The sequence below is a fragment of the Perca flavescens genome, chromosome 7, assembly GCF_004354835.1.
Source record: "Perca flavescens isolate YP-PL-M2 chromosome 7, PFLA_1.0, whole genome shotgun sequence".
Lineage (NCBI taxonomy): Eukaryota > Metazoa > Chordata > Actinopteri > Perciformes > Percidae > Perca > Perca flavescens.
In genome coordinates, this window is record NC_041337.1 from 7,838,138 (window position 1) to 7,864,013 (window position 25,876).

The 25,876-nt window shown below is 40.5% G+C and overlaps 1 protein-coding gene across 1 annotated transcript; it reads right to left on the minus strand.

Annotated features, from left to right (window-relative positions):
• pip4k2ca (phosphatidylinositol-5-phosphate 4-kinase, type II, gamma a) lies at positions 1-24,656 on the minus strand. Its single transcript, XM_028581885.1, has 10 exons — positions 24,188-24,656; positions 22,604-22,701; positions 19,740-19,836; positions 19,428-19,577; positions 9,175-9,321; positions 8,646-8,684; positions 8,427-8,540; positions 2,441-2,705; positions 1,513-1,616; positions 1-1,349 (listed from the first exon to the last, which is right to left on the minus strand). Exons 1-10 carry the CDS (start codon positions 24,344-24,346, stop codon positions 1,269-1,271), a joined length of 1,254 nt encoding a protein of 417 aa, XP_028437686.1. The 5' UTR covers positions 24,347-24,656; the 3' UTR covers positions 1-1,268.
• Positions 24,657-25,876: the final 1,220 nt, after the last annotated feature.

A 25,876-nucleotide genomic window follows, 5' to 3' on the forward strand; every position in this document is an offset into this window, starting at 1 on the left:
TAAAAGAAGAAAGCAACGGATGACTTTAGGAAACGTGACACGCACCCATCCACCTGCACGACCAACCTCCCTACGCACATTTTCGCCCTTTCGTATTACTCGCTACGGCGTAAATTCACACACAGTCGCAAGGTAATGTAAGTCAATGGAGGCCAAACGGCGTCCATAAACACGCTAAAAAGCGGCTTGATAACACGCCAATAATGGCATGCGAATTGGCGTGTCCGTACAAAAACAGAGATGTAAAAACGACAAGTTGTGCACATAACCTCTCATAAAACTATTGTAACAAAATTGTCGTCTTTAGAGGCGCTGGCAGGAGGATATGTTCTACTTTTGAACAGAACCAGGCTAGCCGTTTCCCCCCAGTTTCCAGTCTTTATGCTAAGCTAAGGGTCGCCTGGTCCTCCTATAGTGTCACATTAAAAAAGGTGCCTGGGGTTTCTTAAAAAAATACAATAAGTTATGTTTACATTCAATGAAAAACACATTGGGTGTATCCTTGAGGTCTAACAAAAGGTGTTACATTTCCTTTCTCATAAAACATTTGCAAACCGGAGTTTTTAAGTCTTTTTAGTCCAGCATTGTTTACAACCATGTTCACTTGCTAGCTTTCTTCTTCTTCACTGCTGGCACTTTGCTGCACATGTTTTGGCGTGTTGCCGCCACCTGCAGATCAGCGGCGTAGTGGGACACCGTTGGCAGGACCGAGCATGGCGCGCGCACGGCAAACATAACATTGACCCATTCATAAAGAAAAGAATAGAGGTCAAAAACTCCACAGGGAACCTTTAACGGACACATGAGAGTGGTATCAATCTTCTCATCTAACTATTGTCATTAGGCAAATAAGCGCACTTCCCCAAAATGTCAAACTCTTCCTTTAAGGAATAGTTCATGCCTGGGGGAACCAGAGCCAAGTGACAAAAAAAAAAAAAAAAAAAAAAAAAAAACACAATATTTGATCTCGCACGGATGTGGTCTAACACTGATCAACAGCAGTTTGTTTCAATGTACCCTGACGCTCCAGAGTTATTCTGTTAAAGAGTGCTTCATGTCTACTGTATAAGAAATGCATCGTAAATCTTAAAAATAAATATATGCATCAGAAGTAGTACATTATGTTGCTACAAACGTTAAGTAGTCTCGCCCCAGATCACCACGTTTAAAATCATGATCTGTGTGTGCATACTAGTTTTTGGTCAATGATAAAAAGACAAGTTTAGCTCTCAGTTGGATCGACTTGTGGCGGTGGTCACAGCCGAGCGTTACGCAAAGATGTTGGAGATGAAGTCGCGAAATCGTTTGGCGTACTGCTCGGGGTGGACCGTGGAGATTTCAGCACCAGCCTGCGACAAAACAGAGAGGAGATGGAGACAGAGAGCAAGGTCATAAACATCATCTGTACACGTTGCACAACATCAGCCGCTTGGCACTCCGTGCAGGACCGGTGCAACGGAGCGTTAGCGGGCCCTCCGCCTCTTCGCCGCCGCCCTCTCTTGTGCTACTCACCCCGTGTTTGACAGTTTTTGCTGCGTGAGCCGCTTTCTTCTTGGTGTCGTACTGAGTGAGTACGTCAATCAGGCCCATGAAATAGACTTCCTTCTGAGGGGCTCCTGGGATGAAAGGCAGAGGACAGTCAGGGTTGTTGTATTGGGCCAGCATCGACTATTGGTTCGGGACAGGTCTCATAGAACAATCATCAAGATTAAAGCTCCATGGGAAGAAATTAATATCAAAGCCTCTAAAACTATAGGATTTTCATTTTCCAGATGACATCGACGATGATAGTGGAGCGGATATCATAACATACACAATATATGAAGAGACTTCAGAGGAACAGTTAAGATTCTGTCTGTTAAAGGTGCAGTAGGTAAGATTTATAAAACTAACTTTCTGTCATATTTGCTGAAACTGACCATATCCTTCCAGTAGAACTACATGAAGCAGGTCATTTAAAAAGAAAATTCGGCTCCTCTGGCACCACCTACAGCCTGTAGTGTGATTTGCAAAAATCCACCGCTCCCTGTTCAGATGCACCAATCAGGGCCAGGGGGGGGCTGTCTAACTGCGTGTCAATCACTGCTCATGCACACACATTCATTCTCCCTTGTGGGGGGAGTGGCTTAGGAGACCGTTTTGGGCTTTAGCAGAAAGGGGTGGGGCGGGAGGGACTGAGAAGTTGTCAATGTTAAAAAATGTTGGCTAAATCCTGGATCTTCGCAATCCTACCTACAGCACCTTTAATCTACAGATTGTTTTCTAGATTAATAGATTATTGTTTGTGCCCTTCAAAAAAATTTAAATTTGAAAAACCGGTTTCCCAGAGCTAAAAAGGTGACCATTTCAAATATCTTGTTTTGCCTCGATTCCCTACGGTCTAATCAGTTTAGTTTAAGCCTTGAATGATCTTATTTTGTGGCCTAAACCAAGTTTTCACCTGGGCAGCTCCTGACTGCGTACACGTCCACATAGGGGTCGAATTCGCCGGGCCCCAGAGGTTTGCAGCAGGACATGTAACCGGCGATTCCCTCTGGAGAGGTGCCGTAGGAGCCCACCATGGCGCCCGGTGCCAGGCCGTTCTCCGCGTCGGCATCTTCCTCGTTGGAAACCTCTTCTCCCTCCTCCTCATCCCGCTCAGCTCGACCCACGTCGTGTATACCGAGCAGCAAACTGTAGTCCATGATCTTCAGTCTCACCAGAAACTGGAAGGGGGGAGAATGGGAGAGGGACAAGATTTTATTTACAACATGGTTCAGGTTAAGAGTAGGGCTGAAACTGTGTTGCCAGTTCACAAACTTGTCCTTTTTCATGAATATTTACCACCACCATCATTTCCAAGTATTCCTTTTGGCTTGAAATTTTACATTTTCATTTGCATGAACTGGGGTAGACGCTCCATATTCATGCGCCATCTTGAAATATGTTAGCCGGTAAGGGACATACAGGACATACTGCTCCGCCTTTCGCTTTTTCGCTGTCACATGATAAACTCACAGGTGCTGCTAATGCTGCTAATGGGTATCGTAGCTTCCTGAACCCGGCAAGAAGAAGGAAACATGGAGGACCACACGTATTCAAAATCCAAATATCAGGAACAGGAGTCTTCTTCTTCGCCCAGAAAAAAAGAAAATGGATATTGAAAAGAGCAAGAGACCAGCTTTCTGAAAGCTACCGTAGCTGTAATACGTACTTTGAACTGTGTGGCGTGAGAGAGTTGATTGCGATATATGATCTCAACGCTAGATGGGAGAAATTCCTACATACTGGACCTTTAAGCTTGATAGCTTAATCAAAATGTATTTGTGACATTAAATACTGGTGGTTACAATCAAAATAAAATAAATGAATTAAATAATACAGTAAAGTGCAAATGTAGTGCTCTAGAATCTTTGGTCCTCCGACAATAGTAACTAGTTGGAATAGAACATCATTGGTCATTTCAATGACAACTTGTAAAACAACGTAGCCAGGGATTAATGTGAAAATTAAAGTTTCAGGCCAAGTCATAAGCTGTTCACATCTACCTATACAGATAGCGCCCCTTTTGCGATCGCACCCTATTGGTTTTTAATGTACAACAAGTTACAAACAGCAAAGTAAAGGGAGTATTGTCAGTGTTCTCTTTTCATGATGAACAAAACAATATTTCAGTACCATCCCAAGACTAACCATTGCTTTTGCTGTTCCTGACATGGATACGGACACACACAGTATTTAAAAAGGTTGATTTTTTTTATTATTATTGTTAATATGCAATTCAACATCAAGTCAAACCTATAAAATCAAGTTTGCAAGACTTCACTGGTTTTATTCAAGGACTACTAATAATGAAACATAACTTTTCAGTGAAAGCTTTTTTTTATTATTTAAAAATTCAAACAAAAGAATGTTTTTACAGTAACAATAAAAACACTTTTATCTATCTCAGACACATCTGTGCCTTCAGTTAGCAACAACGCTAGTGGCCTTGCCAAATAGCGTTCACCATCCCAGGTAGCAAACAGTCATTGATACTTAAATCAACATTCCATCGAACTCTGATGTTGATTCTAAATCATTTTGCACCATTGAAATCCTGTCCATAGATCAACAGAATTTCAATGGTAATTCAATAATCAGGAATATTGAAACAATGTTGAAATTTCAACTGAACTAAAGATCAACGTGATTTCAATGGAATCTCAATCGTTATTAGGCCATAGAAAATGATTGCTAGGCATACGAAAATGTAATGCCCTAAATTAAATAGCCTATGATGAATATTCTGCTTTATCTACAGCCAGGATGTTAAAATGTGATGGAACATTTGAAAGCTTGTATGCCTATAGTCTAGCCTAAAACACTGACCAAACCACACTATTTTAGGTAAAAACAAATTCATTTCATTAGCCTCCTATTTCATTATTTGTCCTCTTTAGCCTTTTTACAATTCATGGTCCTCTGACGTCTGACTGGTTTACCGTGCAGTCCCTCCTGCACCGTCTGGTGCATATTGCAGCCACTTTTGCACAGCCGGGCAAAAGTAAATTGGGTGACGGCGGTTGTCTCCATCTGCTGTGTAAGAGCATCTAAAACAGAAAATACAAGCACAATGCAAAAAAAAAAAAAAAAATGACTTTAAGTTAAACAGAACATCCACAGATACATGTATGCACACTTGGAAACAAATTCAGTAGCCTAGGATTTTTCAATGATCGGATAAGGCAATTTGTCCAGTGTCCAATGTAGGGAAAGCACTTTTCAAAATTGCCCAAGAATGTGTGCATGGGTTTTATTAGAATAAAAAAAAAAAAAAAAAAAAGGTACAATATGTAACATTTCTGCTTTAAAATGTCTAAAAACAACCATACATATTATGTTCTATATTTTTATGAGTTGTATTCTTACACTGTCCCAAATGTTTCCAGACACGGGACGTTTCCTTTAATCGCCCGTCAGTGGCGTCATATAACCTTTCACTGTCTAGTTACTCTAACTTCCATCAGAACACTGGCACCAAGATGATACGTTCAGGAGTAATTGTAAATCATACAATGTCACAGAAAAAAAATTAATTAATTAATTAGCCATACAGCATCATTTTGTGATTAATTACATCCCAGTTTTTCATTACAGTAATACAACAGAGACCTTATTTATTTTGAAATATCGATACCAGCTTAACGTTACTACAATGTGCTGGTTGATAAGTAGCTAACGTTGATGCTAAAGCTTGGTGGGTAACATTATGAGGTTACAACATCGTTCAACACGCTCATAAAGTTATTTTTAGTAGGACTGTTTCGACCACAGTTAACAGGACTGGGCTAACCCACGAATAACTTCACTAGTAACGTTAGCTGTATAGACAGACGATTAATCTAATGCTAATTTAGCCAACTAGCACACCCCAGTCTGTCTGCCTCACTCCCCCGGTGCAGAGACACTCAGTCGGGATGACAGCTGACAGTCCCAGGACATATAGCTAGCTAGTTATTGTTAGCCCCCAGTCAGCTATCAGCCAGCTACTTTCAGTACAGCAACCCCCGGCCAGAACTTATCTCCAGTGCCTGGTGCTTACGACGCCAACGGCAGTTTAATTAAACGGCGGGAAACCGACCATATCAGACCCAGCACGAGTCACAACAGCGGCCATCCATAGCGTTAGCTACATCTCCGTAGCGCTACCGGTGTATGTGCCGAAAATCTCCTCCCTGCCGAATTTCTCCCCCCTTCGCGTTTAGCTGTCTTTACGATTAGCTAAATTAACCCAACAAAAGGTGGGTCAAAAGTTAAGATTACTGAAAAGTGAAGGGGAGATAATTCCGGGCAGCTGGGAGATGTTCTGCTGCTGCACAACAGGCATCGAACGTCCTGGCCGTGGCGGAGATTTCCCCGACAATCCCCACCCACACCCGTCTCTCAGCCTCGTTTAGTAGTAGTAGTAGCTAGCTAGCGTTACAACACACCCCGTCCGCCCCGGTGTTGAAACCATCCAAAAGGTGACATTGATATGTGAGATATTTTGTGTTTTAGCTGCTGGCTACGGTTAGCTTGCTGGCTCACGAGCTAACTGGTCAGCTACAAATAAAAATCTAATCAAGAAAAACGTAATTATGTTGGGGAAACTGCAGCTATTCTATTAGAATAACATGAATAAACGTAACGTGAATAAACTTGGATGAGTAAACTCGTCCGTGAACTGATGCATTCGAACCGGCAGCAAAGGTGTTTAACACTAAAAACTCCCATAATTCCACGCAACTTCCCAACGTCATCAGAAGTCCAGTTTTACCGTCCATTGTTTTGGTTCAGAGACCCCTAGCGGCAGAAAGTTACATATTGTTTAAAGAGTGGCAAAAAGGATCAGCTTGCAGTGACACACACACGGTACTATCTCTTTGGGCACCCATCATTGACATAATGCATTCCCTAGCCCCTTACCCTAACCTTAACCACCACAACTAAATGCCTAACTTTAACCTCAACCTAAACCCTAACCCTCATCTAATTCTATCCCTAATCCTACAGCCAAGTCTTAACCCTCAAACAGCCCTTTAAACTTGTGGGGTCCAGCATTTTGACCCCACTAGTATACTGGACTCCTGGTTTTTGACCCCACGAATATAGTTAAGTCTTTTTTCCCCTTTCCACCTGGCATTTTCCACTCTACAAACACATTACAACACCATTAAAGCAACAAATAGAGTCATATCCAAACAATGCCTTGTCACACATCAGTTGAAAATAGATTTTTATGCTAAGACTAGCACTAGCTAACGTTAACTAGCATTAGCTTACATGACCTAATTCTAAAAGTTGTCCTCAGCAAAATCCAAAAGCTATAATGCAACTACAAATGGAAATCCATTCATATCTAATCATTTCCTTGCCAAACATCATTTTCAACTTGATTTGTATCATATTCTAAGACTAGTTACTGCTAGCTAGCGTTAGCTAACGTTAGCTAACATTAGCTATTTTTAAAAGTTGTCTTCAGCAGAATCCAAAAGCATGATGGACACTACTCATGTTAACGAGTAACAGTATTTGATTTGGTACAATTCATTCATATCAAACGTTACATAAGCAAGCTTACCTGATCGTATGGGTCCAAAAGGCAGGGCTCGACATTAAGGCTTGTGCGCTTGTCCGGGGACAAGTGGATTTTTTTGTAGGGCAAGTGGAAGAGAAATGGACTTGCCCCACTGGACAAGTTAAAACTCAAACAAAATAAAATGCCATGTTACTTCACGTTATGTGCCACTCATAACGTCTATGTTACCGATTTGTAACAAATAAATTTTTCCCCCCCACAATCCACGGCAGCGGACCCAGCAGGCCGCTAACGTTACACCCAGCCTGCTGTTCAGATCATTCTCTGTAAGTGATGCAGCATGAAAGCACGGCGAGCAAGCCAGTGTTAGTTAGCTAACGTTACATTGCTAACTCTCTCTAACCTCTTTATTCTGTATTATGGAGTCAGGAGAATCCTTTTTTGTTGTTGTAGGGGAAATCTATTGGTGGTGACACGTTTGTTTCTACGGTTTCAACTGAATTGTATTAATGTTGATAGAGTTTGGATGCTTCCAACGGTTTGTTCAAATTCTGCAGCGTGTGGCTGAGTCGCGGCCGATTTTCTGACGAGACGAGTGTCAATCACTGCTCATGTGCACGCATTCATTCTCCTTTGTGGGAGGAGGGGCTTAGTAGACCATTTTGGGCATTAGTTGAAAGGGGGTGAGGGACTGAGAAGTTGTCGATGTTCAAATTTTTTGGCTAAGTCCTGGATCTTCGCAATCCTACCTACGGCACCTTTAAATGTGAGGATTTGATGAGTTTTTTTTTTTGTTTGTTTTCTATTTCCATGATTTTCTTCTTGATTCATCGACTAATCATATCTTCATGGAAAAGTCAGAAAAAAGCAAAAAATGCCCCTTACAAGCTCCCTGGGCCCATGGTGGTGATGTCTTCAAATGTCTTTGTTTAGCCTGCGCAACAGTCCAAAACCCCCAGAGTTACTCAGATGATTATGATATCCTCTGCTGGAGCAAATCCTCACATGCAGTTCTTGGGGTTTTATATGTACAATCAAGTTTCTCTTTTTCAGATTTGAGAAGCTGGAAGCGGTTTTGCTTTTTTTTTTTTTTTTTTATAAAAAATAAAATAAAAAGACTTACACAATTTTGAAAATATATTCAGATTAATCTCCAATCAATTGAGGAATCTACTAATCATTTTACTTTTATAAAGTTCTATTAAGTTAATATCTAAATTTAGCTCTTTCATTAGTGACTGAATTTCACATCCATCCACCCTGCTGCCAAAATGGCATCACGGGAGCGGTGTCATCCCTAATGGGCTGATGCTGCCGCTGTGTGGTAGAGGTGTGCAACAACAACACTGAAGTGTTACATGTAAGGGACTCTCAACAGGTTGGTTACCTCCACGTCTCTGTTGAGTTTCTCCATGAACTTCTCCTTCTGCTCATCCGTCACATACACCTTCTGCAGGTTGTTCCTGAAGTCCATGTCCTTGTAGGTGGGGAGCTCTTTTCCCTAAATAACAATAAAGCGCATCTTTAGCAGGATGTACGGGATAAGGAGGAAACAGCCGGCCACGTCGTGATTCAAAATGGAGAGTAGGCGAGAGGTTTCTTTTACCCTTTCTTTGTCACTTGCTTCACGAGCCACCAGAGAGCCCTGCAAGAACAACTTGTTAGAAATATTGTGACTGATATGGAAACAAACAGGAGCATTAGGCCACTTTGGTTTTTTTCTGCAGCAGAAAAACAGAACTGCGAGGTACAGCAAATCATTTATGCCAAAAGCAATTAGACCGCACAATGAAAGACTGAAACTGACTTTGGCTCTTTCACTGCATCTTTGCACAACAATGCAATTGCCTGGCACTTTGATTTCTCTTTGATTGCACTTTAGATATTGTTATTGTTCTAGTGTTTTATGTGCGTGTTGTATATTGTATTGTGCGTACTGACCATATTTTAAAATGTTGTGTTAAGGAGACGTGCGAGACCACGTGAACTTCCCCTTGAGGGATAACAAAGGTACTTTGACTTTGTTCTGGTATTAGGGCCATGTGAGAGAAAAGTCATTTCTATACAACTTCCCCGTTGATCCGGTGATGAGAAGTGAGATTGGGAGATTAAAAGGTTGTGAAGTTCCTCCTCACCTTCAGGTCGTACTTCCTGTGTACAATCAGTCTGTGGCTGAACATGTTCCTCATGACGATCAGGTAGGTCTCCTCGCTGTCCACGCTCACCCGGTACATCCCCAGGAACTGGGGCAGCAGGGTGCTGCCGTGACACTTCACTATGTGCTGCAGAGAGGAAACAACTGGTCATTTGCATGGCGGGTGCAGAGAGTGGAACATTGTCGTCATGGGCAAATGACTAAATTTAGGTTCACAAAATGTTTCAGGTTTTGCCCTTATTCCAAAATAGACACCATTCATACTAGGATGTTACTACATGGCTAATGAAAATGAATATTCCACTAATATTTCCGTTTTGTTTTTTTACATGCAGCCGTGCATACTCCGATTAACACAAAACATTTTTTTGCGTATTTAAGTCGACAATGGCGGACTTCCACAGCCTCCATTACACCACTCCTGCAACCACCTTCTTGAAGGCACATGCATATCCAAAAAAACTGTGTGATATTCAAGTCTTTCATAATATTTAGAAGTAGGCGTGTCTCTCCTTCTGACCAGAAATGTGGGCTTTTCTTTTGGGCATGTATCTCTCTCATCCCAGCCTTGCAAACTGTTGACTGGTTGGGTTGCGTACAACACACGGAGCTGACCGTAAAGAGGCAATTAACCATGTTGTGTAAACAACAATAACACACACAACATTTAGCGCTGCTCTTTCCAGCTTTGGATGTAAAATCTGTGCAGGCGAACTTCACGCATCTCTCTGCATTTTCCAAATATGAATATGTAACCAAGTAGTTACAGGAATGTATTTATAGGGACAGTCCACTACTAAACAGTTAGCTACTCTCCCCCAAAACAGTTTTTTGCATTTGCATTCGCACTAGCCAAGTGGCCATATCACTGGTAATCACACACACAACACAAAGCATCACAAAAAGTGATGCCCATTCAATTAGCCAGTGCTTATGTAGACCTTTTGTGATGAGAACACAAAAATTTCACAAGAATGTCAACAGGTGTGATTAGATGATTAGATGGCTGTGTGAACACAAATACTGGTAAATTGAATGGGCATCAAGAGCAAAGTAGTCTGAATGCCAGTTCAGACCTTTTGTTATTATAACACAACAATCTAACCACCACAAAAGGGAAAAGAACTGCCCGCGAATCATGCACTAAAAGAGCGAGAATGCAGCGTTGAGCAAGTGACGTCACAGAGTGTGTTGTCAAGCAAGGAGAGCGAGCGAGCGGTAGCGGTGTCCGACTGAGAAGCTGTATCTTCACAGTGCCAGACTAGAGTCAAGCTCAACAGGGTCTTCTTTCCCCGCTTTTTCTGTGAGAAAAAAAAAAAAAAAAAAAAAAAAGATCCCGGCCGAAACAGGAAAAAGTGTAACATCTTATATCAAATTTTCATAACCTATAGAGTCAGAAACTTCACCGAGTCGAGTCTCGTATATACACACACGAGTCCAGAGAATAGAGACTCCAGGACTCGAGTACTCCATCACTGAGTTGCACTAGAGCTGAAGATCTTTGCCCGAACGGTCGGGTTCGGGCTTAATTTCTATTATTTTTCAAGGACTCGGGCCGGTCTCGGGCTTGCGCTTCGGGCTGCATGGTATATGAGCGGTCAGGTGATGCGTTTCGATAAGCGTGAAAATGGATCCTGAAGAGGTGAAACGGAGGCTGGCCTCTGGAGGACTTAATTCATTTCCATGTTCCAACTTCCAAGTGGCCAATAGCCTCCGTTATTCATGAATAAATGATGTTAAAAAATGTATAAATGACTCATTTTTTTACAAAAGACAAAAAAGGAGGTGTGTGCGTGCGGCGCAGTCTCTTTTTTCTTTCTCTCCCTTTTCCGCCGAGTTGTGCGTGTGCCCGCTCGCGGTGCGAAGCGCGTGTCCGACACTCTAATGATGCTGATAGACGGCCTTTACAGTCGGGCTGTAAACGGATTCGGGCTTTTAAAAAGCTGTCATTCAAAATGTACGGGTCGGGCTCGGGCCTTTTTGGGCCATACTTTTAAGGCCCGATTACAGCTCTAAGTTGCACATTCTGAATGCGCTCCAAAGAATGCTCCTAAAACCCACATAATATTGGTATATCCCACCTGTCTTAAGCGGAAAATACTACATTCGGAATATCCAAGTGGAGCATGTGGTTTACATGATCCGTTTCAAATTCAGAATACTGTAACAGGGGAATATTGGTGAGCATTTAAACGTAGTCAATGCTAAACATACAAATAGTAAAATACGGTAAAAATAAAAAAGAAGATGATTCACAGATGAAAGATTGTTTCATGAACACTCTTAAACAGAATACAGGCTTAGGCCATTGGTAAAGGTCACTTTTAAATGCACAGCAATTACCGAGTGTATCCAGGTTAGACTTTGAGCCGCTCAGTCAGTTAAAATAGACACTCGCTTCAGACTGACCTCATTCAGTGTCCTCTTTAAAACACACGTTAAAATATGCCGCTCTCAATGGCCGAACACTGTTTTTGCATCATTATTTATTATACACTGTATATTTCTAACGCCTGGGCTCCTCTGCCAGTAGAATAACACTCTAGCACGGGGTCAGCCCTATGTTACCACATGTCTAAGATTTTTTTTTTCACTGACAATTAAGCCCTATGTTCCCACATTTCTAAGATTTTTCTTAAAATTAGGCCCTATGATTGGGTTAGGGTTACATTCCATCTGTAGTCCATTGCTACTGGATAATAGGTTGGGTGTAATTGGCTACCAAATTGGGAGAAAGGGGGATCAAATCGGATACAAATTTATGAAAAAAGAAAAATGGGAACATGGGCCTAATTTTGGAAAAGAATCTTAGAAATGTGAGAACATAGGGCTGTGGGAACATAGGCATGCTCCCCCCAGCACCACAGTGAGCTGGGTCCAATCCTCAGCTACAGTGCCTCAGGACTAGCCAGGAGCCCTCAGTGAGAACAGGGATCATGTTTTTGTCACTTTTTCAGTCTGTAAATTAAAAATGACAGAACTATAGAGCAACTATGGGTCCAGACTTTGGACTTAAACATGGCTGGGTGAATCTGTGGTTTTCCTCAAACTGCTGTCCGCCACCCGGTTCCAATCCTCTTCCTCTAGTTAACTTTATATTCAAGTTTCCTCGTTCGTGTGTTGAGCGCCACCTCGAGGAGCCGTGAAGAAGCGACGCCGGGAGCAGGGAAATCTATTCAGTGTGCCTAATTTTATCAATTAAAATATCGATATTTGGCGCTAGCGTATCGTTTATCTTAGCGCACGAACCAGGACAACGAACGTGTTGCGATAGCGATATTTATTCCCACCCCTTTTTAGCAGTATAATGAGCACGACGACTTCATGGCACTATTGGATGTACAGGAAATCACTGAAGTGACTTGAGGGGTATTTAATCAATTGATTCCCATCGGTTTATTTTATCTTCAAGATCTTTTTTAATTGACCTTCAGGAGGATGTACTGAAAATTACATCGTATTTCTCACTTTTAATTACATGGAATAACACCAAAACAACAACTTAACAACTCAAACAATACTATAAATGCTTTGTGGTAAAGGTGTAGCAGTTAACAGCCTTATAGCTTTCATTTGACAAAGACATAAGATGCCAAGTTTCCATCTATAATCTCTGTATGTGAGCATTACTCAAGTATGTGGTAAAAAAAAAAAAAAAAAAAAAGGCTAAATTGGCTTCCAGATGCTGTCATACAATTATCAAGTGCAAAAACAGTACAGACAATGTTTGTTTGAAAAGCTCGTCTCAAGACCAAATCCCTACACCTGCCAAAAAAAAACAACACCTAACCTGATCATAAACACTCTGAATATTCATCCAAATAATGCCTCAAAGCCAAAAGTACAACAATGAAAAAGACTTCAGCAGCAAAGCCATCATGCCTGGCCGAAATGATTTAGTACAGAATCTCAACATTCAGTTCTTTTGCAGCATAAAAACAAAGTTATCTAAATAATTCAGAATTTCACTTAATGCACAGCAGCCGTTTAACATGTCAAACATGCACCCCCGCAGCTAAATGATGACAAGAAAACGGACACAGTGAACGGCGACTTGTAAATCATTATGAATCACAGAAGCTGTGCAGTGCCAACGCAGAAACTGTGATAACAATGAATTCATTCAGGACCAAGTAAATTCAAAAATCACTCTGAAACAGAGCTGCCATTCCCCCCCGATCTCCCTCCCAGCTCTGTGTAGGCTGTACAACCTCAGGCTACACATTCCAATAAGAGCTCAAAGCAGCCAAAAGTTGAATCAGTGGTATGTTTAGCCTGAAGTGAGACCTAGTTCGGAAATATCCGAAACAACAAACAAACCTTGGCCAAACAAGCATGAACACGAATACCAGCAAATGTGAAACAACCTCAGAGAAACAAACAGAGGTCAAAGTGTGTCACCTCACTCTTATCTCTCCTACAAATGTACACACTGCTGTTTACATGAAGATAGTGTTGATAAGAACATTTGAATATCTTTTGGAAAAAAAAAAAACAATCATATAACGTGTTTGTTCACGACGCTCCGCAGCGCTGTAACCTTCTTGACGAGAGGGTTCGCTTTGTCTGTATTCTCACTCAGTTTCCCCACAGGGAGGTCAGCAGTCAGGCACCTAAAAAGCCATATTTAGGGTCTCGCCCAAGGATACTTCAGCAGCACAGATGTTTGCCGTCTTCAGGTTGAATACGCTAGTCTTCCTACTTACTGCACCCCTCTGCAATCTAAAAATAGTCATATTTGGGTCGACTTCCCCAACCTATGAGGCACATGAGAACAATAAAACATTCCCTAGGAAGTGCTTATTTTATTTGTGGTTTTTTTAGCTACAAAATAGGTCCAAATGAAGGCTAAAGAAAGTATTCTGTAAGTAGGACACAGCGCCATAGAGTTGAAGCTTTACACACACAGTTCTCTAAGGCAGACAGGAGGTGAATGGTCCTGGTTCTGGGAGTAGGGTTGGGTATCATTTGGATTTTAACGATTCCGGTTCTTTAACGATTCTTGATTCGGATTCTTTGAGGGGCGGGTTGAAAACCAGTCCTTCCAGAAAAATGCAAAGTTTTTTTGTGATTGTGGCGGGCAAAAATCCTTGATTATGCGGCACGTTTTCATAAAAAATGCAACGGAATATAATTGACCAACAGACCCTGTTCCTCTGGACGGAGACCAGTGAAGGATATTAGAAGCACTTTTCCGGTGATCTCTTGCTTTACCTCGCAGCCTCCAATTGACAGAGACAACGTAGATGTGACGTGAGCAACCTGTCTGAAAGTTGGAAGTCTTCTGTTAGCTGTGCCAAGAGAAATCTCAATCATTCCCAATCTTACAGAGATGGAGAGCGTAGATATATGTAAGGAGATTACATGGGCACAGGCTAATTATTGCTAACTAAAATGCTAGTTAACATTAGTAATTAAACCTAAACAGCTCATGTAAGTCGAAACTGCCTGCAAGCTTCTCCTGTACTATACGGTAATTCCTCTACTGTGTGACACAATCGTTAGCCTATTTTTAAAAAAACGTCTGCTACGGAGCCATAACGTGAGGTACAAGGTAATGGAGCCTTTTATACATTGTCGTGTTTCTTTGGAAATAAACAATGGACAAATAGTCTTTAAATGCTTCAGATGTAAAGTTATTCACTGTCAAGTGACGTCAAAATGAATTGCTTTTACACAATTCATATTCACAATTGACTTCATACAGTTTATGGAACCTGTAAATGAATGCCATACAGTTTAATTTGGTTGCCGTTATTGAATAATATGACAGCGTTTCCGCTATATACATTTAGCAGCGGCGGCCCGCCGCTATTAAATTATTGCCACCGCTGCTTCAGAATTTGATTAGATGTCATGAAGTCGTAATTACACGACTCTGCAGAGCTGTCTGCTCCACTGGACTCAAGCGACCGGTCAAGGCTTTGTTTTACTCGTGCTACACCATGGCTTGGACCAGGAACTACGCCGCGACCATAAACCTCGCTTCACTCTCTCCCCTTTGAGGGTGAGCAACTGGAACCGTGACAGGACGTCGTCCCTCGCAAGTGACACCAACCAAATAAACAACAGCGCAAGTCCAGCGTTTTCTCCTCAGGCAAAGTAACAAACAGCGGCGAAAGCCTCGGCGGCTGATTTGCCATGAAAACTGTGCGAAATATGACAGCTGCAGTAGCTTGGAAAATAGCGTTATGGGCACCAGAGGTGTCAAGTAACGAAGTACAAATACTTCGTTACCTTACTTAAGTAGAAATTTTGGGTATCTATACTTTACTGGAGTAATTATTTTACAGCATACTTTTTACTTCTACTCCTTACATTTTCAAGCAATTATCTGTACTTTCTACTCCTTACATTTTAAAAATAGCCTCGTTACTCATATTTCAGTTCGCTTTGTTTTCATTCCAGCTCGTCAGTCATCGTTCAAAAAACACACACAAAAAAAACTATCCAAATCGCTCCATCCGGAGAGAGTGAATTTGATTGTGGTTGGATGAGAAGTATAAACATAGCTATTCCGACACCCTATTGGTTTGTACGCGATCCATAACACCTGCACAGACCCGGTGCTAATCGCCACCGGTGCCTTAACGACCGTTATCTACCGGACCGAATAGCAACACGGTTTCGGTGCCTTAGGTGCCTGCGCGATGCTCAAAACGGACATTAGAGGGAACTGAACATCGCCGCCGCGGGACGCTAGTCAACACTACAGTTGGAAGCAGGTTAGCCTAGCGTTAGCTAGAAGATGGAGTAAACATGATAAAATGCTGAGCGCTAAACGGTGTAAAAGTGTGTCTATATTTCACTGGAGAGGAGTCTAAGAGCAGACTGTAGCTGCTGAAAAACACAGAAGAGATGTAGCCTACGTGTCACCTTTTGTTTGCAGGTATGATTTTAATATACTGTAACATTATTATAGTCATATGATTTTGTCCCCGCGTTTTAGAGTTAAGCTGTTGTCCTTAATGGCATTTCCCCCCCTTACATCAGGGGTCATGAACGTTTTTTAAACCAAGGACCCCTTAACTTAAAGTGAGATGTAGCAGGGACCCCCAACATATTGTATGAAATTATGTTGCATATTAAACTGGGCCTACAATAACTGTTAGGGTAACCTAAAGCCTTCTTACATACCTTTTTTCATAAGCTATTAAAATATTAATTGTTGGCATGATTTTACAAATCATATTTTAATGTTACATACTGTATGTGACATACTGTATGTGGCATAGTAAATCTAGGATTAACTGTATCTGTGGGCTGATATCTTAGTGACTACCTTACCTATAGGCCAGTAAGCATATAATCAGTGGGAATTTATATTTGCTAATAATATGTTGGAATTATGTTAAGGCATTTTATTTTTATTTTTTTTAAAGACTCAAAAATGTACAATAATTTGGAGGCCCCCCTGCAATGACTCTGAGGACCCCTGGTTGAAGATCTCTGCCTTACATTACTTTTACTTTTATACTTTAAGTAGTTTTGAAACCAGTACTTTTACACTTTTACTTAAGTAAAAAGCTTGAGTTGATACTTCAACTTCTACAAAAGTCTTTTCAAACCCTAGTATCTGTACTTCTACTTGAGTAATGAATGTGAATACTTTTGACACCTCTGATGGGCACTGACTTTAATGAATGTACGGTCTATCAGACCCCAGGTGAGACAAGAAGCTAACATTTATGGCGCACGGCTGACTCTTAGAGCTCGCAACTCTTACTCATCTTGCCCATACTGCCTGAACAAAACCAAATGTATCGCCATGTGTAGTTGGAACCGATAAGCAGAACCGGTTCTTGGCATTTTGGAATCGATTCTAATTTGGAACCGGGTTTTGGTTCCAAACCATATCTGTGTGTGATGTTACCATGTCTAGAGACTGACAGGCAAACTATTAATGAACGACTGAGGGGATGATTACCAAAAGGCAGACGGGAAGAAAGAATTCAGATTCAAGATGCTCCCAGGAAAGGTTCAATTAGAGCCGGACTTTCACTCCAGCGATAACTGTAATTTACTCCAAATTCCATGTCACCCGACTCTTTGCCAGATCCGGGTCACATTAAAATTCAATTAACAATAATGACACATAATCTCGCCATTTCAAATCCACATCACATGTGAGCTTTGAACATTAAAGTCTGATGATATTCTACACTTCTATTATTGTCGTTAAATCCCATGAAAAGATTTAAACCAACAATAAATGCCAGCAAGGACTATCTGTGTATTTGACGCCTGTATTTGTATTTTATTTATTTATTTATCTATCTATCCGGGACAGTGCACATTAATGAACAATCTAACATTTCTGTACAGACTGTAAATGAGCCAGGTTATAGCATAAATGCTAATTTTCACCTGTAGTCCCGAGGCAGGAAAACAACAACATGCAAGATAATGCAAAGCAAAAAAATATGACAATATACAATATCAAACAAGGAACACATTATCACACATTCAGACAGATTAAATTACATCAGTAAAATTAGTCAAAATTATGACATAACTGGGAACTTTTAAGAAACAGTTTAAAGTGCTTTTTAAATGTGCAATAAGTTGGACATTCTCTAATGTTCGTTGGGATGGTGTTCCAGAAATGACCTCCTCTGACAGACAGAACAGTTTGTCCAAAGGTAGTTTTTCTATCTTGGGATCTCTATATCTCCTCTAAATGAGGCTCTGGTACAATAACCTCTGTCAGACCTTGGTTTAATGTATGTAGAAAGCTTAAGGTGGAGCAAGTCCATGAAAAACTTTATAAATTAGACAACTGTTTTTAAAATGAATAAAATTTTCAAAACTGAGCATATTGTATTTTCCCAAAATATTACACTGATGGTATGACAGAGGTTTTTCATCAAGTATTTTTATAGATTGTTTGAATAACATTTCTATGGGTTTTAAAATTGTATTTCCGGCGAGTGACCAGGTTGTGATGCAGTAATCTATATGTGAAAATATCATTGAATGTAAAAACATTTTAGCAGAAGTAATTGTCATTGATGATCTGATTTGTTTAAAGTTTTGTAAATTGAATTTTATTCTATTCGCTGTAAGTTTGATGTGTTTTTTAAATGAAAGTGTTGGGTCCAGTGTGACGCCGAGGTACTTGAACTCCTCAACAATGTCAAGTTCCATTCCCCCCAGGAACACATTGGACCACTCCAGTTTTATCGATTTTTTTGTGAAAATCATAGCAACAGTTTTCTTTTTGTTGGATTCAAGCAGCCAATGCTGTATATTCTCCAGTGCTGATGTAAGGGAGGATGATGCTTCCTGTGTACTTTTAGCAGGTGTAAAAATAACCGCATCATCAGCATACATTTGGAAGTGGACTGTTTGACAAACATTTGGCAAATCATTTGACTACTTCCTCTGTGCCACAGAGCGCCAGTGTTGTTAAAAACACATCAACATCCCCAAATACTCACTAGAGCAGGGGTCACCAACGCAGTGCCCGCGGGCACCAGGTAGCCCCAACCACATGGTAGCCCTCCGCGACCACATGAGTTCCCTCCGCCTGTTCTAAAAATGAAAATTGATATTAACCCACCTTGTTAAGTCATTGTTGATAATTATTGTGAGAAATCATTAACATGACCAGTGTCTTCACATAAATGAGTATCCTTAATCATTAATAATCATATATAACTAAAGGCGAACTGAGCAAATTTGTTATTTCATAAGAGTGTATCAAACTGGTAGCCCTTCGTATGACTCAATACCCATAAAGTAGCTCTCAGTTTCAAAAAGGTTGGTGACCCCACTAGAGGAACAAATGTGGATTAATCCGCTGCGGTTAGTCCCCAACAAATGAGCTACTTACTCCTGTTTGAGTAACGTTTGCTAAAAATTACAGCATCCAACAGTTTTTAAGGATATTTTGCCTTTTTTTTTTAACAATGAAACGAGGGCTAGGGGATATGGCAAAATAATATAAGGTTAAGGACAACCTTTTCACTTGCAAAATGCCTCATATTTTTAGGACTTCTGGGGTGAGCCTGGACCACCTGCAAGGGTGTCATTGTTATGCATATTAAAAAATTACATAGGTTGCCACATATCCCAAACGCTGTAAACTTCGGCAGGTTTATACTGCCCGGGCCCTAAATCGAACTATACATTCTTGACAGATTTTTTAAAGATTAACAGTATGTGTCTGAGTGCCACAGAAGAAAAATACAGAATATCGGCAGACTTCTCCGTTAAGCACCCAGACCTTACCTGGTGATACTCCGACAGGATGCTGTGCATGTCTGCAACATCCTCGCTGGAGATTTGCTTGATGACCAGCGTTCGGTCATAGGAGTTGAGGAGCAGACCCTCCCCCTGGTCGTTTACGCTCCTCATCGGGGGGCTGCGAGTCAATGAAACCTGGAGAACACAGAAGCACACGGCTAAGTGCAGAGATCATCTACCTTTTGATTTAAAACAATTACTTGGAAAGTAATGAGCTCTTCTATACACCTCTTTTGCATTTACAATTGTGCGCCAACAGAGTGACATCACAAGCATACTGAATAGTGCATCACATACCTGATAGTCCAGATCCTCAATACCAAACCGTTCCCTTAGATTTCGGAAGACCTGAGGACAGTACTCTTTGAACTTAAAATGTCCCGGAAGATTTTCTCTGCAAAAGGAGAAGGCGTAGGGAAGTTAGGCGGAGCTGGCCTAACAAACAAACAAACAGATCTTTCACATAGTCGTTGCCAAATTCTTAAAGAACTAAAACATCTGTCAAACTCGAACGTCCAACATAGACCTCAGGGCCGGTATTTACTGTATCAAGCCTAGGGTTGGGTATCGTTTGTTTTTTTTTCAATTCCGGTGCTAAATCGATACTTTTAAAACGGTGCCTGAACCGGTACTTTTCAATAAAGTTAATAAAAAAAAAAAAAGAAGAAAAAAAAAAAAGGGTAGTAAACAACAGTCAGTGACTTGTTTATTGCTAAGGCCATGGTCAAAATTAAAGATTTAATAATAACGTAATAACTATAACAATAACTTATTTCACCAGTAAATTGCTGTTGAACCCCAGATGGGAAAAGGGTATTTTACAATTACTGTCAATGCACCATGAGGCTACCTGTTTTAAGTGAATCTGTGTTGTTTAATTCCGACAATGGCAGCTGCAAGTGAACGCACCGTCTGTGTTGTTTAATTCCGACAACCTGCAAGTGAACGCACCGTCTGTGTTGTTTAATTCTGACCATATAAACATACTGTATATCTATGAATTGAATTACATCCCGCTGTAGAAGTCCTCCACAGTGAAATACAGTCACACTTTACACTGTTTAACGTTAGCTGTCAGCATTTTAACCGTGATTAATCCAGCTGCTAGCTAAAGGTAGGCTAACGTTACATGCTGTCAGGTGTAGTGTAAAGTCAGGCACCGAAATGAGGCACCGAAACTTTCGTTCTTATTCGGTCTCGTTACTACCGTTTACGTTGGCACCGGTTCCCTATTGGCACCGAGTTTCGGTACCCAACCCTAATCACGCCTCTGACAATTACTCACAAGAACACGGCGAAGAATTGACTTAAGAGTAGGGATGCACCGATACTGGTATCGGTCCGATGCCGTGCGCGTGTACTCGTACTTTGTAGTCATGAAATGACTCAGATACTACCTCACCCGAGATCACCTCATAGCAATGTGACAATAACAAGCAGGTATAGGCGACGGAAGAGGAGCAATGCCAGCCATTGTCAGGCGTTAGTAATACTGGGTTTCGACGTCTTCTCAGTGTACCGGAGCCGAGAGCTTCCCAGCCGTCACCACATCACAGAAACACTGTTTCCAAAGCTGCTTCGTGAAAAAGCACACCAGCAGCCTGTTGACCGTCAACTACACCGCTGATATTTGGAGTAGCGGTGTTAGCCCAATGTCTCTCATCAGCTCAATGGGCATAAACATGAAGAAAGCAATATTTCAATCTGCTCTGTCTGCATGCCATTTCTACACAGCGCTCTTTTATGAACCACAGTGCTACTCTGTAAACAGCGTTTTTTTTCAAAAACAGGCTGAAACGAAAGCTCTCAGTGTGTAGTCTAACTGTTATAGTTAGAGCGGGGCAATATATTGATATTATAGCCATATCATGATATGAGACTAGGTATCGTCTTAGATTTTGGATATCGTAATATGGCATTAAGTGTTGTCTTTTCCTGGTTTTAAAGGCTGCATTACCATAAAGTGATGTCATTATATGAACTTACCAGACTGTTGTAACTGTTTTATTATTTGCCTTTGCCCACTTAGTCATTATATCCACATTACTGATGATTATTTATCAAAAATCTCATTGTGTAAATATTTTGTGAAAGCACCAATAGTCAACACTACAATATCGTTGCAGTAGAGGCATTTGGTCAAAAATATCGTGATATTTGATTTTCTCCATAACGCCCAGCCCTAGTTATAGTTTGCCAAAAGTCTTTCAATTTGGACAACATCTTGTTAACTCAGCTGCTGGTGTTAATAAACCATCTTCTCCGCTGGATCAGTCAAATCCACATGGGTACTTAATATGCACGTAGATGACATCATCGGACTTTGCGTTCTTCATTCTTTCTAAACTTCACTCAGTATTTTGATATTAGGAATTATAGGATTTATTTTACCGACACTAGCCCGGGGAAATGTCCAGGCGCTGAGCTTTGAATAGAGAAAAAGGCATGGTACTTTGAAAATACTGCTTCGTTCTAATTCACAACAACATCAAAGAAGGCCAAAATCATCTGGGTGTCTGAAAACACCCTCGGACCCCAGAGGGATTATTAAGTACTCGTATCGGTACTCGGTGCCCAAAATGTAAGTACTTGACACACATTTGACTATAAGGAATTTTCAACAGAATACATTATGATATACACATTTGAAATGAAAGACAAACACGTTTTCCACCCACGTGCTGTTAACTGACCTGCCTATATATAGCCTAGATTTTATGATATTTTATGCCTGCTCTGTCCAAACAATACCGTTTTATGTAACTAGTCGTCGTTCAACATTTCAAAGACATTGTTCCTCTTCTGAAAGTTCTGCGCAGGTCTCTGTCTCCTCAGTGCCATCACAAGCCCATACTGGCAACTCCTAACCACCGGAGAGACCTCTGGAGCTGTCTTACATAACTGGGAGAGTAAGAGTGATTCTTAGCTTTAAGAAGTTTGATAACTTGCTCTGATACTTAAGTTTGAAAGTAGGAGTAAATTTCATGAATTCTCAGCACTTAAGACTAAAATGGCACTTTGAGGAGCTTGCTAAATACGGGCCCAGGACTTTATCATTCGTCACAAGACCAAGTGTCTGGTTTCAATTATTTTAAGTCTAATTTATTTGCATTCCGACCAATCCTGGTTTACTTTGCCCTGCACTTGTTTCTGTGTCTTACTTGTTGAAGAGGTGGTTGTTGACTTTGATTTTAGTGTTGGCTTTAAAGTCATCCGGCAGCAGCATGACCGGAACCGGTACCTGGTTGAGATCATTGATCTGAAAGAAAGAACACAATTGCTAAAAGACAATCATCATTTTAGAGTGTCTAAAATAGGACTGCAACAAACATTTATTTTCATCATCAACTAGTCTGACGACTGCCGTAGAGCCGAAAACGATTATTTTTGACCAATCGTTTTGATAATCTATTAACTATTTTTGATCATCAATCATTCATTCATCTATTCTCTCGTCTCAGATTTTCTCTTTTCTCATTTAATATAACTGTAAACTGAATATTTAAGGGGTTTAAACTGTAGATCGGTCAAATCGAGCAATAAGAAGATGTCACATTGGGCTTTGGGAACTAGTGACGGGCATTTTTCACTGTTTTATAGACTGTTCAAGAATTAAAATAATCTTTAGTTGCAACCCCAATCTGCCAACTGATTGGTCTCTGACATCAGAAAACAATGAAGAAAAAAAAAAATGAAAAAAATAAAAAACTTCCTAGTGCCCACAGTGATGTTGCCAAACCAATTTTGTTTTTACTATTTTTATTTACTATGATGTCAGAAAAGAAAATGCAAACCGAGACTACAAATACAACGCCATTCACCCCTGACCACCGCAACACCAGATTGAAGAAGTACTCCGATCATTTACTGAAGTAAAAGTACCAAAAACCACACTGTAGAAATACTCTGTTACAAGTCCTGCCTTCAAAATCTAACTAAAAGAACATTAGCATAAAAAAATATACTTGAAGTACCAAAAGTAAAAGTAGTCATTATTCATAATGACCCATTTCAGAATAATGTACATCATATCACTGGATTTTAAATATGTATGAATTAATGTGTCCTTAAAAAGGTGGAGCAAATGTCAACTTGTATACTGCCGGGTAGCCTAATCATAATAAAACATTGTAATGTATTAGTTCACTGATATTTTGTATTACTAATCTGATTCTATGAAGTAACTGAGAAGTAATGTTAAATACATTTAGTGGAGTGAACAGTACAGTACTGGCTTCCAAAATGTAGTAGAGTAGAAGTATAAAGTAGGATCAAATGGAAGTACCTGGATAAACCTAGGCAGTTACATTCCACCACTGAACTTGTTATTCTGCATTCTTTCTCCTATCAGATTCAATGCAGTGCTAAGGTATTAGTGCTCCTGTACTTGTTTTACCATGGCTCCTACTGTATTTTGATAGTCTGTTACCAAAGTTCATAATATTTTAATAGCATTTTAATAGCTCCTAACAACAATTTTGACCCCATAACCATATACGTTGATAGCTGTTTAAGAGAGAAACCGGTGTCCAGGTGTGTATACGTCTATATGTAGATCCGGAGAACACCACAGTGTCGACATTTATTCAAAGCCTCGGTGTTTTTGATGCTCTTCTTTGTGTCACATTCTAGAATCTGACGGATAACAGATTTCGGTGCAACACCACCAGCCGGCTCACTTGCTAACTGCTAACTAAAAGCTACATTTTAAGATACATTAGCATCGTTAGCTTCCAGTGACTCACCGAGTGATTGACGCCCCACATGAAGACGCTCATGACGGGGTCGCTGGCTCGAAACACCTTCACCTTCTGCTGCACGAAATGTTTCTTTTTCGTTTTAGTCTTCGGAGCCAGGACCACCATCGGACTGGAAGCGGCCCCGGAGTTACCGAGGGCAGCCATGACCACAAACGGGCTTCTCCTCGTCCCTTGGTGCAGGCGTTGACACTTCTTCCTGATGGCTGAACTAGCTAACGTCTCACTCGCTGCTCCTCCCCGGCTCTCTTACACACCGACACGGTGACGACAACCAAAGGTCACCTGTCGAGCTCCGGTTCTCTTACGCTGATGCTATTTTTCTAACGCACAATTTAACGTTTGAACCTGAGTGATGAATCATTACTTAAATTCATTAATGCGTGACTACATATTCCTAAACAATCGCTGACAAGTACACCACCGCCCCCTCGAGCCCACCTATGTTATTATCAACCACGTGGTGAGTTTCTGATTGACAGGTGGAAGGACCAGTAAAATCTATACAATGGCGTCAGGTGACCCCCAGATGGGCGGGTACAGAGATGTTACATGGTGCGTTCATGTTAAGGTCGACGGTCGGAGTTATCTATGGCTAGCCGTTTTAACATTACAGTTTATCTCTGTCGTCTATTAAACATAAACATATGAACATTTGGTCTGTTCTTCACATGACTATAATCATTTATCATTGCCTTGGCACAAAATGTATTGAGTAAGCCTTGCAGATCAAAATAGTTAGCATTCAGTTGCTATGGAATCATATTACCCTCAAATGCAACTATACACATGTTCATTGTGTAAATCCCTATATGCTAAATAGAGCAACCAACAATCACTATAACATACTGTATATTAGATACATGATAATTATATGGTATTGTTGTAAAAGTTGTCTGTGGCTGCTTCATTCCAAAAGATTTTCCCTCGTTGCATTGCAAGGTAGGATATCGGGTGTGATGTCAATAAAATGTTGAGGCCAGACAGAGATGAGAGATTGGATGACCCTTGAGGTTGATACATTTGCAACATATTTTCTTTTTTCTTGCACATTTTTTACAGTATTTCCTGATAATTTGGCTGTTGTATATCTTTTTTTCTGTACAAGCTTTCTTTATGTTTTCACAGTTGGCTGGTGTGTGTGCATACAATGAGGAAGTATAGTGTGTGAGATAGATAGAAGTATAGATAGATAGATAGTATAGTGTCTAGATAGGCCTGCTGTTTTTATATGTGTGCTGATTACTACTTCAATTCGTTGTGCAATGACAATGAAGGAATTCTATCTATCTTCCTAGGACAAATTACGTCAATTTTGCAATTCATGTGTAACGGGGCTTTTAATTTCAGATATCTACAATTGTATTTTTGATATCCACATGTCTGCATTAGAATTCTTACAGGGAAAAACTCCCATTTCAGATATGTACAATCCAATTGTTAGTCATAATTTTAATTTCAGATATCCAAAATGTGTGGATATCTGCATTTTACTAATCACAATGACAATTGTGGATATCCTTAATGACATTTTCACTAGTCCAAATGTGTTTTTGGATATTCATTCATTCATTCATATCACTTACCGATACACTGATGACTTTAAACTTACTCAATGATCTTTTAGACAAAGTAAGTGGGCTGTTAAGTTAACTAATCTGAGTGAAACCCTAACCT